Below are 14,233 nucleotides of genomic sequence, written 5' to 3' on the forward strand. Positions count from 1 at the left end.
TCAGAAACTCCTAATCTAATAAGCTCCTTCAGAAGGGGAGACTTTCGAAGGCATTTGTTGCATGGCTTGTTGTGCTGCTCATCGCATGTGCGTTTGTTATTTGACATTATTAAGTCTTTACTGGAGGAGACTGTTGTTGGAATTTCTGGACTGGATTGTGCACTGCTCTTATTAGCTGATATTTCAACACGTGCCAACGAGGATCGCTTATCAAGTGAGCTTTCAAATTTCATCGTATCGTCAGCTGAACCAGGTTGAACAGAATTCCCCTGTGACAAGCATCTGCTATTGTCAACGCATGACTTATCCTCATCATTTTGGCGTTCTATACTGTTAATGGACCAGACATTGCTTTCATTTCCATCAATGCACAAAATAGTAGGTGCATCAAGATTGTCTTGCACATTAGCCTTCTTTCTTTTCCCCCTTGCTCTTTTAGGATAAAGCCAAGAAGGAGAATCATTTATTAAAAAACTGCTGGATCCAGATAGCTGTGGACTAACTTCAACCTGGTGATTCAGGCTGTTTTTCACAGTCTTTCGAGACAAATTGGTAGGTAAATTGAGACGTTTTGTCCTAATTCCCAACTTCAATGGATCAGCCTCTATATCAGCCCCCTTCCTCTTGCACCTAATAGTGTCATCCGCCTTGACATTATTGTTCCTCTCTGTATGATGGATTGATTGATTTTTCTTTCTTGGCCTTCTGCTCTTGTTCTTATTTTTGGATTCTGTGGTGGCTGGTTGAAAACTAGTATACTCTCCTGTTGAGCAAACCTCTTCAATTGAGACAAGTTCACTGTGTATTGGTGAAGTGGTATTATTTTCAGACTGTCCCTTAATAGTTGACTTGCTTTTCATCATTTTTCGTGTTTCCACCAACACAGTATTTGGCTCCTGATTCTCAGTGTGCTTTCTCTTCTTTGATTTCTTTGTTATGGACTGTAAACCAGAATTCTGTTTATGCAACAAGTTTTTCAAGTGACCTTTATTCTCTATCAAATCACTCAAAGAGCCATCAGGTGCTTTCTCAGGTTGGTGAGCATCATGGAAATGGCAGCCAGTTGTGGGCATAAATGCTAATGCCTCCATAGCTTCAGCAGCTATTTGAGTATCTAAACCAATACCAAACATGTCTTCTGTATGTATCACACTGGAATAAGGAGTCTCGTTCTCTCTCATTAAACTTGACTGAACATCCAACTCCTTGAGAGAGTTACTTTCATTTTTTGTTTCAATTCCATGTCTTTGGACCATGTTCTCAATCTCATCATCACATCTAACACCTGCACACCGTATTCCTTGGCTCTGAAGATGTCCACCTTCTTTCTGGTTTTCACTTCCAATATTTGAAGCTGTGTTAACCTTTCTACACCAGATACCAGCTCCTTTGTCATCTTGATCACCGCCATCCCATCTGAAGGGTTCTTTTTCTCTATTCTGGGTTTGAGTTTTAATTTTTCTAGCCAAACTTAGTGATCCTCTTGCACTCAGGACATGAAGTGATTTCTCTCTAGTGGGTTTTATGTGATAAATTCCTTGAAGCAAGTCCATATCACTAGATGACAAGTACTCATCCACAAACCCAAGAGCAGCTTGGGTTGAATCCCCAGGCTCTGGTGAGTGAATGTTATTTAACATCTTGGTATCAACTGAAATTCCTTTCTCCCCTGCAAGCATGTGGTGTTTGTTCTTTACTTCAGTATACCATTATCAACAATAACTTTGACATTTAATAGGAAGAACTATACATATAAAAAAGAAACGTTGAACTCATTCTTATATTGTTCATAACAAAAACATACCAATAGCAGCTTTACTAAAAGCAGTGCCATTTGAATCTGCTTGTTTGAAAGGTGGCTTTACAGGTCTCTTCTGGAAGTGCATTGAAGGAATTCTTGCAGCTGGACTGGTTCCATCATCAGCCAACCCTCTCACAGCAGATGCTGCCCTTCCATTGTCCATTTCATCATCTTCGCTATCAAGCACAACTTCTTGTCCATTCTCGCATGTTGGACCACTTTCCACATTCTCCGAAGGGTCAGAATCCTCCACAAGCTCAGTGTTCAGATTGAGATTTTCCAGTTGGGGTTCAGTGAAGGGGCTATTGAGCACTAAGGTGTCATTGACGAGTTCAGTTTCTTGAAACTGAGCATCTTCATCAGCATCTTTGAATTTACCTCCTAATTATAAACATAACAACACAATCATCAGGCTAAGATACTTTTATCTATAATATTCTTTACACTTACAATCAGAAGTGACAACTTCCACAAATGCTTTTTAATTCCTACAAGAACACTCATAAGCAGTCCCACTATCGAAGATCACGAATGAGATTTGTTTGCGTTATTTTCACTACAATCAGCTTTAATCCGTACACAGCTTGCATAGTTTGGTATAAAATTTCATGTGCATGGAAAACTCATTATGATCAGTGAATTTCTTTTGTTATTTTTCCATTTCAACGAGAAGCGGAATGATCAACGTAAATGACAAACAAGTTAACAACAAAATCAGAACAAAAATAAGCACTAATGAGGAATGAAAAGGTACCAGGTGGTGACGAAGAACAAATGACGTAGGAGGCATCAGCCATTGGAGTATTTTGAACAGTGTTAGCGTTGATCAAGGGTTAGGCACATGTAAATGAGAAATTTGATTAGCGTCAAACTGAACTGAAACCCTAAAACAATGATCATAGAAGAATGTAGCTGAAGAAGAAGAAGAAGAACATGATGATGATGATGATGATGAGTTTCGGAAATCAGCGCAACGAGTTCATGAAGGAACCCCTTAATCTGTGGATTTTGGAGCGGAAATGAGAGAGAAACAAAAATGAAGCATAAATTTTTCATTTCAATCTTTTGGAGGGAAACAACTACAATTTTCTTTTTTATATAAATTAATTTTGACAGTAAGTGACAAATGGGCATTTGGTCTAGTGGTATGATTCTCGCTTAGGGTGCGAGAGGTCCCGAGTTCAATTCTCGGAATGCCCCTAAATTTTCTTTGGATTTAGCATAATGCACATATTTTTCTGTGTGTTTTTTATTATGAGTCCATGTGATTTGACCTTTTTATATCAATAGATCTTACATGTACCAATGATATATTCAGATTCATGTTATTTATGTCAGAGTCTTGGAGCTGATTCCGCCATGCATTTAGAAAAGGTAATTCAACCTTCAATCATATGCATATTATAAGATATAGATAGATTCGTTATCCACATTTACCATATTACCCTTGACTCGGTTTGTATGATGCTTAGAAAGTTCCACATATCATAATCTCTCTCTAGCTGGAAACAAAGCAAGGTTCTCCTACAAAGCTAAAGGTCAAACTAGAACACTAGCCTTTCTGTGAATTGCATCACAGCCATCTATTTTTAGCAAAAAAATCATGCTGAGAATTGGTTTAAGGTTTGTTTTATTTCAAACTTCACCTTACTGCCTTCACTTGCCTTTGTGTTTTTATTCATAGAAATTTTATCTGTTTTTGCCGTTTGATGATTTGAAAACATAAAGCATCTCTCTTGACTTGCCACTTTCATCTACTATTGAATCTCTTTAATTACTCAGCTTAATTTCTGTTACTAGAAGCATCTTGAACTACGAAAATGGCTATGAGACACATATTTTCTTTATTTAATTGTTTACCTTTGATCTTACATGTGGATTTTCCTTTCAGTTCTTTCTTTGATTAAAGTAACCTTAAACCATAGCTTACTGTGTTTATTAATAATTTGTGGTGATTATTGAAACAGTGAAAACGGTTCCTATTCAAGGGCTTTGTTTGGAGAGAGTTTCCACAGGTTGTTGTCTACTCACACTGGAAGGTACTAAGGCAACTTACCTTTCAGCTAATTTTCTCTCTGTTTTACTTTTCTTTGCCATAGTTAGGGATGGAAGGTAGAGAAGAAGCAAAGGGAATAAATAAATGAAGAAATGAATGTTCATAATGTATCAATATCTAGACACAATACAACTATTCAACTAGGCATGCTTCATGAATTCCATATCTTTAGTTCATTTCATTTCCACCTTTGTCCTTCCAATTTCACTGTAAATAATTAGACACTGAATTTTGATCTATATTTTAATAACATAGGTTGTTGAGATATCAAGTATGAGAGATGATACATCGGTAGACTGGCTGTATACTTTTTTTTTTTCCTTGAAGATTTGGATTAGGATGTGACATTTAACCTCTTATTATGGTTTGTCACTTAGTTTGGATTCCTCTCCAAAAGTTGTTTACTTCTAAACAGAATATATATTTGGAAGCCTTTTAAATATTTCAAAAATATTGGTGTTTCAATGGTTTTAGCCTATATATATTTTATGATTGAGATCAATGGCTAAAACTAGTATTTTTGAAAATTTTCCTATTTTTTTTGCTTTGTGTTAGAGTAAGATTAGGATAAATTAGATCAATTAGTATTATTTAGCATATTTGAATATTTATGATAGGATATTACGTCTTTATTATGTCAAAAAAAAATATATATTGTGGTTAACCTTATGTACTCTTAATTATCATCAACATTAAACTAATAAAAAATAATCTAAGTAAATTCAAATGAATGAAAACAGAAAACTTAAAAAAATGTTTTGTAGTTAACTTTATGTACTCCTTATCATAATTAATTACTATCAATATTAAACTAATAAAAAGTAATTTAAGTAACACTTTGAGTTGGTGCACTTGCTTTCTTAATGAGAAGTGGATTTGCTTCTTTACAGCACTTTCAGACTTTCTCCTTGAAATGAACGATAAAAAGTCACATAAGCCGACGTACACTCTACAATAAACTTTAATATCATTTAATAAGCGCCTAAATAGACGCCAAAATTTTGTTGGCAAATAATGTTATTGTACAGAAGATGCCATGTAACTTTTACTGGTTGCTTTCAATTCAAATTTGTTGTGGTGGTCCAGGAAACTACAAGATAAGGTAGCACTGATAACTGGGGCAGCTAGTGGAATAGGAAAAGCTACAGCAACCAAATTTATCAATAATGGTGCCAGAGTTATTATTGCAGATATCCAACAAAAACTTGGTCAAGAAACCGCAAATAAACTAGGGCCTAATGCCAGTTTTATAACATGTGATGTCACAAAAGAATCAGACATATCCAATGCTGTTGATTTTGCAATTTCTGAACACAAACAGCTTGATATCATGTTCAACAATGCAGGGATAGCATGTAGAACTCCTCCAAGTATTGTGGACTTAGACATGACAGTGTTTGACAAAGTCATGAAGATAAATGTTGGCGGGCTTGTGGCTGGTATCAAGCATGCAGCACGAGTTATGATCCCGCATGGAACGGGATCGATTCTCTGCACAGCAAGTATCACTGGTGTGATGGGAGGGATGTCACAACACACATATTCAATATCGAAGTGTGCTGTTATAGGCACTGTTAAATCCATGGCTTCAGAACTATGCAGGCATGGAATAAGAGTGAACTGCATATCACCTTTTGCAATTCCTACTACTTTTGTTATGGAAGAGATGAGTCTGTTGTATCCAAATGTTGATGCTCAGAGACATATGAAAATTGTTCATAATGCTGGTGTTCTGAAGGGAGCAAATTGTGAACCAAATGATATTGCTAATGCTGCCCTTTTTCTTGTATCTGATGATGCTAAGTATGTTAGTGGTCATAATTTGGTTGTGGATGGAGGTTTTACATCCTTCAAGAATTTGGATTTTCCTGCACCAGATCAAGTGCAGTAGAAGTTTGTGCAATTTATATTTATAGAGAAAAAAGTCATCACAATGATGAAAAGAACCTGCCAATTTCAAATTTTAGATTATTTTTCAGAAAGCCAAATTCACTTTCTCATTACTTATCTCACTATGATTACAGAGAGAATGACTTTTCAAAAAGCATGTATAGAAACTAGGCAGTGATAGTACTATCATAGAATATGATCAGAAAACAAGATCATAGACTTTCCATAACCTAAACTTTTAGCCCACATATGATGAATTTTACGGGATAATCTACTTTATTTGGAGAATGCATACAACATTTACGGGAGTAATGCACTTTTTGTTGGATCAAATATCATTGTGAGCAACTCATCAAGTCATTCCTTTCCGTCCATTCTCTCCAATACCACAATTCACAAACTCAACCTTAGAATTTTGAATATATAGCTGCAGTTAAAAACAACAACTCAACTTGCTTTTTGCATGGAAGGGAAGTTCTCCCTTCTGACATCTTTTGCTTCAACAAACAGAACTATTCACCCTGCAACTTATCTCCCTATTTAGTTCAGCCAAACAGATGTTACTTTTTCACTATCAAGAACATTGAAGTTCAAGATATTTTTTTCTAATTACTTTTCCTACGGTTCTGTTTGAACAATTTCATAGAATGAGAAATCAGCAATCACTTTTCAATTGGAATGAGCCAGAAAAGTTTCCCCACTTTCTGAATAGACATTTGATAATCTTCTCTAGACCACAGTCATTTCGTGTCATTCATTACCTTCTCTTTGATACAATAATTGGATCCTCTTGTTTACTTTATAATGTATAGAAAAAATACTTATATGCTTAGAGTCTACTCACCCATGAAAAGATGTAAAATAACTTTGACAGAAATCTCACTATCAATAATGAAACCAATCAACTTTTCATCAGTAGGCCTCCTCATGATAACACTTACAGCTGCCTCCCATAAATTACTTGACGAAGGGAACCACACTTAAAAAAGATTCATATACAAATATAGCTTACATTACCCCGAACTTTGTCTAATGATTGGAAGTTAAAACTTGAAACTTGAACCTAATTGTTTGTTTATGAAGTGTTGTTCTTGAGGGGAAAGGGAGGGAGAAAAGAATTTTGAAGAGTAAAAAATAAACTTTAAGGCCCCATTTGGTAACTATTGTAGGATAAAATTTGCACAATTTTCGGTCCATCCAAAATATATTTGATTTATATACAACTAACCTAGCTGAGTATGCAGACAAAGATTTCTTTGCATAATTTTGGTTCATTTATTGGCTGCTATAAGAAATAAGCATCATAATATTCCTAAAACAGTAGTCTAAGATCACAAGATCACATATAGAAATTAGCAAGACCAGATTTATATCATCATTTAACTACAAATTAACAAAAACAAGTTGAGCAAAAACAAATTCAAGTAATTTCAAAGTTGCTCTATTCTTTCTGCAATCAAGTTAACAGCAGCATTAGCTGAAGAGAAAGCCCCATGAAAACTTTCTTTATAAGAGATAGATTCTAATTGAAGAGCCATCTTCAATAAAATCTCACCAAGATCTGTTTGTTTTTGTAGTAAAGAGTTGTAGTATGATTGTGCAGCAACCCGGCTAATCTCAACATTTGTTTCCTCTGGACAGTACTCATCATCCAACCATTTATGCAAAGTAATCCTAAGCCATTCTGATTCCTAACCAAATTCAAAGAAAAAAAAGGTAAAAATCTCAACTAACTTTTCGGTCCATTAGCCATAATTATTTAAAAAAGAGTACCTGCAAGGCCATGGTTGGCTCTAACCAATGATCTGGAATACATAGGTCTTCAACTTGGTCATCAGATTCAGGTATTGGATGAGAATAGGACTTCACAAGTGTTGAGGAATGAATATGAGTACGATGAAACGCTGCTAAAAAAGGTAGAGGATGTTGGTGACTGACGGTAAGATAGGAGGGCGAGAATGAGATGAACCGGGTGACATTGGAAAACAGAATCATGAACTGACCGGAATTTGGTTTCAAAGTTGTCATGGTTTTCATCGTAGAATGGTGGTTGTGCTGTATTGTCTAGTTTTTACCGAGTCCCTGACTGCACATGCAACGGCTACCAATATGGACCACACAGAATGCAAGCTTTTAGGATAAGGTCGGCACCATAGAGCTAGGGGCAGTGCAACTATCCTCGTTAACTATATCTTTTTGGGGTTTAAAAGTCCCTTCTTAGGCTTTGGATCTTTATAAAATTACCAAAGAATCAATTGTTATACACTTTGATGATTTTTTACATTAAAATAGTTACGATGGATCACTGATTAAATCCATAAAAATTACTTAGTTAATTAGATTATAAATAAAAACTATTACTATTGGCCAATGAGTTATAACTCAAATGGCATGGTCTTCCCATACTCACCTAAGAGACTGCAAATTCAAGTCTTCCTATCTTTAGTAAAAAAAAAAACTATTACTATTGAAAAAAATTAATAAATTAAATATTAAATTTGGTTCAATTTAGAGTTTTTTTAGGGAGTACTCCTTCTTCAAGTCAAGAAAAAAAATAAATTAAATATAAAATTGAGTTTAATTTAAAGGTTTTTTTTAACTTGAAGAGGAATGCTTGCACTTATTTAGGGAGTGCTCTCTCTTCAAGTCAAGAAGAAAAATTTTAAATTAAACCAAGTTTAATATTCAATTAATTAATTTCTTTTCCAATGCAATAATAATAATTTCTATTTATAATTCTAACTAATTTTCATTGGTTTAAGGTTTAACCAACGGGGTCGTAACAAAATCACTGTATCACCAAGAAATTTGCTTTGATTTTTAAAGCACTGGAAAATCTGGCCATTGCTATGACTATATCACCAAAAAATTTGCTTTGATTTTTAAAGCACTGGAAATTCTGGCCATTGCTATGACTATAAATAGAAAGGCCATAGAGATATATGGTCATACATTCAATATTATAACAACACAACCATGATTTCTAACAAGTTTCCACAAGTATCTGGAAAATTTTATTTCTTAAAATACAAGCAAAATTTTCAGCTTTTAACACTGAATTTTGCTATTATTGCAAAGTTTTTGCTATATATCAATAAAGCCAGCATTCACATAATTTTGAGAGAGAACAAGCATAGATGCACAACTACCGCAGCATAGGACTTTCCTGGTGCCCGCAAAGTCAGGGAATGAGAGATCAGACACCCACTAAATGCTTGCAGGATATGCAGAGGAGCTTGGACTAGGATTGTTAATTGCATCCTTTGGACGTATTATCATCTTTTGCACCATGGATCGAAAGTCCCTACACATGTTAAGATTAAGATTAAAACACAATAGTTAGGGGCAAACCAAATTACTTTACCAAACCAAGACATTTAATTTTTCCAAGACTTGCTGAACTAGCTAATAAGTAAATTAAAATTCGAAGAGAGTTTATTTTTGCCTTTTGGTAATTTTCAAATATATTTGTCTCGGAAAGAAAGAAAACAGTGGTTTCTTTCCAGGTTCATAGTTTAGTGATGACAATATATATTTGTTATTCATAATGTGTAGAAACATCTGCAAAGAAATAACATTGAACTGCATAATATTTGTTGTTTTCATATGATATATTACTTTTGATAAATTATTACTTAACTGCCATGGGAAATCTCCCAGGAGCATAATATCTCCATCCTCGTCTATGCAGGTCACATGCCATCCACTGCTTCCATTAATTAAGCCTCCGCCAAAATCAAACATCCAGTCAAGTTCAGAAATGAGTTCGTCATATCCAGCAAAACGAGTGAGATCAATTGCTCTGCCAAGAGCAGTTCCTTGCTTAAGAACCTGAAATAAATGAATGGTCGCCTTAGCTCAGATTTCCAAAAGCCTATAGATTGTTCCAGCTTCAGCTAAGCATTACATTATTTCAGTCACAATGTAGTAAAACAGGTTGAATGAATCAGTCCGTCAAACTAACAAAATGCTTTGACAGTTAGGCATGAAGGTCCCCCTTTGGAGAGATTTAGATCCTGCCATGCAGTTTTTTCACATGACAGGGTCATCTGGAAAGTATACAATGAAACAAAGACCATGCACAGTGCTGTACGTATTTTTTCACATGGCCTTGCCAAGTGGAAAAAAGTTTCACATGAAAGTTATCCCATCCTTTTCCAAGCACCCAAGGAAAAAGGGGATCCTACCCATATTTTAGTTAGAAGCCTAGAAACAATAAATAAGTGCACTTCAATGAGTAAAATTCTATAATATTCATTATAAACAAATCATTCATGGAATCATGGTTAGATCATAAATGTGACTCTCTACCTTTGTGCAACTTCTACTATTATCAGAGCGACACTTCTTGCATCTTTTCTCTGAGGAAACACCTTGAATATTTCCGCACTGTTTTGCTGCCTGGATTGTTGCATAAATACTTGAGTGAGACATTGGAGGAATAGAAATGGTACTTGGAATCTTGCTGTAAGCAGAAAATTGTGGTGAAGGGAGCTCCGATTGGCAATCAGTTAAGTAAATCCCAAAAAGCTTGTATGTAGTACAACTGCTATGTGGGCCAAAAGGAACATCATTTTCATCTTTAGATTCAGAAGAAGGCCATCCTTGGGATTCAGATCCCGGACAGTACGCATTTGAACTGGAAGTTGACAAGTCTTCATGTGGAAACGACATTGAGCTTCCAGTACACTGGTGAACAGGGTCTTGAATCGGAATTAGAAGCTGATTCTCAATCCCAAGGTTTGAGTTACAAATAACCTTTGATGATGGTTGTTTTAGCACAGCCTGTGGAGAAGCTACATCATTGTAGTCTTGACCTTGCAAGTCCCTTTCCAGTCTCTGAGCTGCAGGCTTAGCGGAATACCGAATTATCTCTGATGACAAGAAGAGGATTTAATTAGTCACATTCTCATTGGGAAAGCTACACATTGTAACAAAAACATGAAAATTTAGAGAATTTTATAGCTTCATTGAAAAATTGCATTTGAGGGGGAGAAAAAAAAATGGTTAAGAGCTGACCATCCTTGACAAAGCCACTTGATTCAGGCAACGGCAGGTTATTTGGACGGGCTTTCTTTGGTGCGGGGAGAATAGGAATGTGTTTCTGCTTGGCACAGTCCAAGGCCTCAATCCACCAAGGACAAACTCTTTCTGGATGCATATCTGCATGCGGTGTAGCATCCCATTGGACCTAACAGGAGAAACAAAATAAATTGAATCAGGGTAAAATAAAACAAAATATGTATTATAATCTCTCAAGGAAATAAATTTATAGATTCGGAAAGGATCTGATCTGATTACCTTGAGGCTTCTCCATTCAGAACCAGGCCACCTAATGCCATCAAAATCTTCAATACTGATTACTGTACCTGCATATCTGGATAATCAAACAAACAAAAGGACATGTTTATACATCGTTTTCTCGTAGATACCATTATTACAAACTTTGAGACCAGCACCTTTTTCTAGGTTCTTCAACATCAAGCAGCAATTGTACTCTCATACCAGTTGCATAGCTCATTTGAGTTGACTTCATGTAGCGTTGCAAAGGAACGATAAATTCAAAGGGATTCGTCCTGCAAGAGATGTGTATATCAGGCTAACGGCTCTTTCTAGGAATTCATAGAAAAACTTTATACAAGAAAAGTAGGCAGTATGTGCATTTGAGTTTCAATGAAATCCAAAGCACTCACCGAGGGTAGTGGTATACAGTAAACATGGATCCTGTGGCAACAGCATGGGAAGCACTAGTCAGTATTCCTAGTTGCATGCTCTGAGCTGATATCAGAGAAGCAGATGGGGATGCAATATTTTGCCGTTTCATAGCTCGACGAACCCCAATTCGGAGTTCTCCATTTTCTCCCCTGCAATGGCATAAATATTGCCCTGGTTACTCACACTTTCATTATCACTGGTCTAATACTATCATGGTTGACTTAACAACCCCAATTGTTTAGATTTTACAGGGTTCCTCGTATAAAAATTTGTATCTTAAAATCAAAATAGCATGAATCTTATGAATTTTGAGCCCCTCTCCTCCATGAAATCAAATGAGTGACATCTATTTTTTAGAGTTCAGACCCCGTGAATCATGGATACAGCAATTGTCAATTGAAAAAGATATTGGAGGTGTCCAAACAATTCAACAAGTTGTTTGCAAATGCAACAAAAAGTTTTAGAATACCTGAAGAATATGCATGTATCTCCAGCAGCAAGTTTTTTGGAGTTTAAAAATGTGCTCCAACCGCTAGTAAGTAAGTTTCGTCTTGGCTGACCTGCATTGCAGTTTACATTATTATGTTAATCCAACTCTAAATTAACTAATCATTTTAAACGAGCATTTCATTTCTTACTAAACAGAAAGATGCTACATGCCCATATATATTACTTTTGATTTCAAAACGTTCAATCAAACAAATATTTTACCAAAATGATGCATAAGACTGCTGCCATTGAATGTGGATGATTTGTAGCTAAAGAACAAAGTATAATTCCCAAAGCAGTTGCAAAATTTCGGTGTCATGGACTGATCAAAATCACAAGGATCCAAAATTTTGTTACAGTTATGGCTACATTATTGCAACTGGCTCAGGAATGTTTGACATAAAATAAAATAACTTACCACGAAATATATGTCGGAAGCGCCAGTCGTACCCATGCAAGTCCCTTGCAACAAGCTCTTGTGCTGGGGGTTTAAGAGTCATGTCCTGCAATATCGAAGGCATAAAATAAGGCAAATTCTTTCCAAAACCATAGTTATTGTGAAACAGATAGAATAATAAACATAGGTTCCTAGTGCAGATGCCTATTGGCATCAAGGAAAAAAAATTAAACGTGCTAAAATAGTGCTCGAGAATTTTGAGAGGGAAGCACATAACAAAAGTATCGTGTGGCTCAAGATAAAATGAGTAAACTACACAACAAGAAATAATTTAGTGCTTCCATGAATTCCGGCTACCTGTTCTCTGTATGAAATTGATATTGGAAAAACATTATGACTTGGTAAAAAAGTCACGACTAAAAACTTAAATCAACCAAAATATTCCTTTGTTATACACAAAAATACACAATGCATTCTGTAAATTAGAAAGGTTGTTTAAGTTGATATATAACTCAAGATAAGGATTACAACCAGAGGGGGGAAGCATTCATAAGCATGCTTCTTGGGAATAGAGAATCCGCCATGAGCACCAGAGTCTGATGAAGTAAGTATCTTGCTAAAGGAGTATACAGAAGATCTGCTGGGTATCTGAGCTGTGTCTGTGTCCTTCGAACTAAGTTCATCTTGCTGCAAATAAGCCAGAGCAAAAACCAGTTCCGTTAAAAGTTAAAACATCAACATGTCTGAATATAAACACTGGCAACTGCATTTCGTTGTTCATGATCAAACTCAAAATAGACAAAGCATATAGAAATAGCAACATAAAATTACATCAACAGTGAAAGTTCAAACCAATGAGCAGAAGTAATAAGCAATTATGGGCCCAGTACCATAAACCAGGAGAAAACGAAATATGAAGAATATAAATATTAGAAGAGAATTAAGTATTAACTAACTGACCTTGGACTCTGGAAGTAGAGTAACTTGAGCAAAAACCTCGTCTGTGGAAGCTTCAGTCTGTAAATCAAGTTAATAATAATATATAATTTCTAAGGGGTATTAAACATGTTTAACTTGTGTAAAAAGATGATAATACCTTTAACTGAACAGACACAACCCGGCACAGGATCTTAGAAGGTTGATTATGCACGGGAATATCCACGTGACCATCTTGCTGATGCTGAGTGAATGAAGCAACCTATTCCATATTTCAATAACAAACCATGAAACACTGGTTAGAGAAATATGGATCTACTACCATGTAAAAAAATTTTTTACAACTATGGAATCACACCATAAACAATAATGCGTATCAACAATCAACAACCTAATTAGGTAACTACTTAAAAACTACACACACATACACGCAAAGGAATTAAAAGAGGTGTATCTGTACAGGAAAGGGTGTATTAAAGTTGATGGAATAGTTAGTGCCTGCTACCTGTGATGAAAAGTAATTGTTTAATTGTATTGTTGGTGTAACGGCAAATCATAAATCACATATTATCATAATTACAAGTGTTTGGTTCTTGCATTAACTGCCTTAAAAGTCATGTATAATGCTATCTAATTTATTAAAGTCATATCAAGCAAAGAGCTGGTTTTCCGCCTCCCCCCCTTTTTTCTTTTTTTTTTCCCCTCTTTTCTGATTAACACAAATTTGTCTGATATAAGTATACACCACTCTGGATTCCATAACATTAAATTTGGAGGATCAAAAACTGCTTAAGAAATCATAGGTCAATGATCATAAAATAATTTATAGATCAGTAAATTTTAGACTCAATATACGTTGATATTTTTTAGCAGCCTCTAGTTTAATATTTGATTCTTTAAAAAGAAAAACATAATATTATTTTATTTTCTGTAAATTCGTAGATTTATT

The 14,233-nt window shown here is 35.3% G+C and overlaps 4 protein-coding genes and 1 non-coding gene across 5 annotated transcripts in view; 2 read left to right on the forward strand and 3 right to left on the reverse strand.

Annotated features, from left to right (window-relative positions):
• The window catches only part of LOC107646340, a 4,468-nt gene extending 1,647 nt beyond the window's left edge, over positions 1–2,821 (reverse strand). The window contains 3 exon segments of the mRNA XM_021103835.1: positions 1–1,669; positions 1,805–2,182; positions 2,556–2,821. The exon segment at positions 1–1,669 is cut by the window's left edge and continues 13 nt beyond it. Coding sequence (XP_020959494.1) covers positions 1–1,669; positions 1,805–2,182; positions 2,556–2,598 — 2,090 coding nt within the window. The 5' untranslated portion in view covers positions 2,599–2,821.
• TRNAP-AGG lies at positions 2,930–3,001 on the forward strand. The gene has a single exon. It is a non-coding gene; the product is annotated as a tRNA-Pro (tRNA).
• Positions 3,097–5,839, forward strand: LOC107645587 (zerumbone synthase). Its single transcript, XM_016349637.2, has 4 exons — positions 3,097–3,175; positions 3,274–3,424; positions 3,769–3,840; positions 4,944–5,839. The coding sequence occupies exons 2-4, from the start codon at positions 3,405–3,407 to the stop codon at positions 5,746–5,748; spliced, it is 897 nt and encodes a 298-aa protein (XP_016205123.1). The 5' UTR covers positions 3,097–3,175; positions 3,274–3,404; the 3' UTR covers positions 5,749–5,839.
• LOC107645588 lies at positions 6,999–7,751 on the reverse strand (the record flags this gene model as incomplete). The annotated part of the gene is given in 2 exon segments (XM_016349638.1): positions 6,999–7,438; positions 7,521–7,751. Coding segments are annotated over 2 exon segments (492 nt in total), but the record flags the coding sequence as incomplete, so codon positions are not given.
• The window catches only part of LOC107646341 (auxin response factor 4-like), a 7,634-nt gene continuing 2,066 nt past the window's right edge, over positions 8,666–14,233 (reverse strand). Inside the window, exons 3-14 of the mRNA XM_016350531.2 lie at positions 13,445–13,546; positions 13,309–13,365; positions 12,880–13,035; positions 12,370–12,454; positions 11,932–12,022; positions 11,441–11,611; positions 11,207–11,323; positions 11,049–11,124; positions 10,767–10,938; positions 10,059–10,621; positions 9,388–9,578; positions 8,666–9,051 (exon numbers count right to left, since the gene is read on the reverse strand). Coding sequence (XP_016206017.1) covers positions 8,955–9,051; positions 9,388–9,578; positions 10,059–10,621; positions 10,767–10,938; positions 11,049–11,124; positions 11,207–11,323; positions 11,441–11,611; positions 11,932–12,022; positions 12,370–12,454; positions 12,880–13,035; positions 13,309–13,365; positions 13,445–13,546 — 1,878 coding nt within the window. The 3' untranslated portion in view covers positions 8,666–8,954. The remainder of the gene's footprint in view (positions 9,052–9,387; positions 9,579–10,058; positions 10,622–10,766; positions 10,939–11,048; positions 11,125–11,206; positions 11,324–11,440; positions 11,612–11,931; positions 12,023–12,369; positions 12,455–12,879; positions 13,036–13,308; positions 13,366–13,444; positions 13,547–14,233) is intronic.

The sequence above is a fragment of the Arachis ipaensis genome, chromosome B06 (genome assembly GCF_000816755.2).
Source record: "Arachis ipaensis cultivar K30076 chromosome B06, Araip1.1, whole genome shotgun sequence".
NCBI lineage: Eukaryota > Viridiplantae > Streptophyta > Magnoliopsida > Fabales > Fabaceae > Arachis > Arachis ipaensis.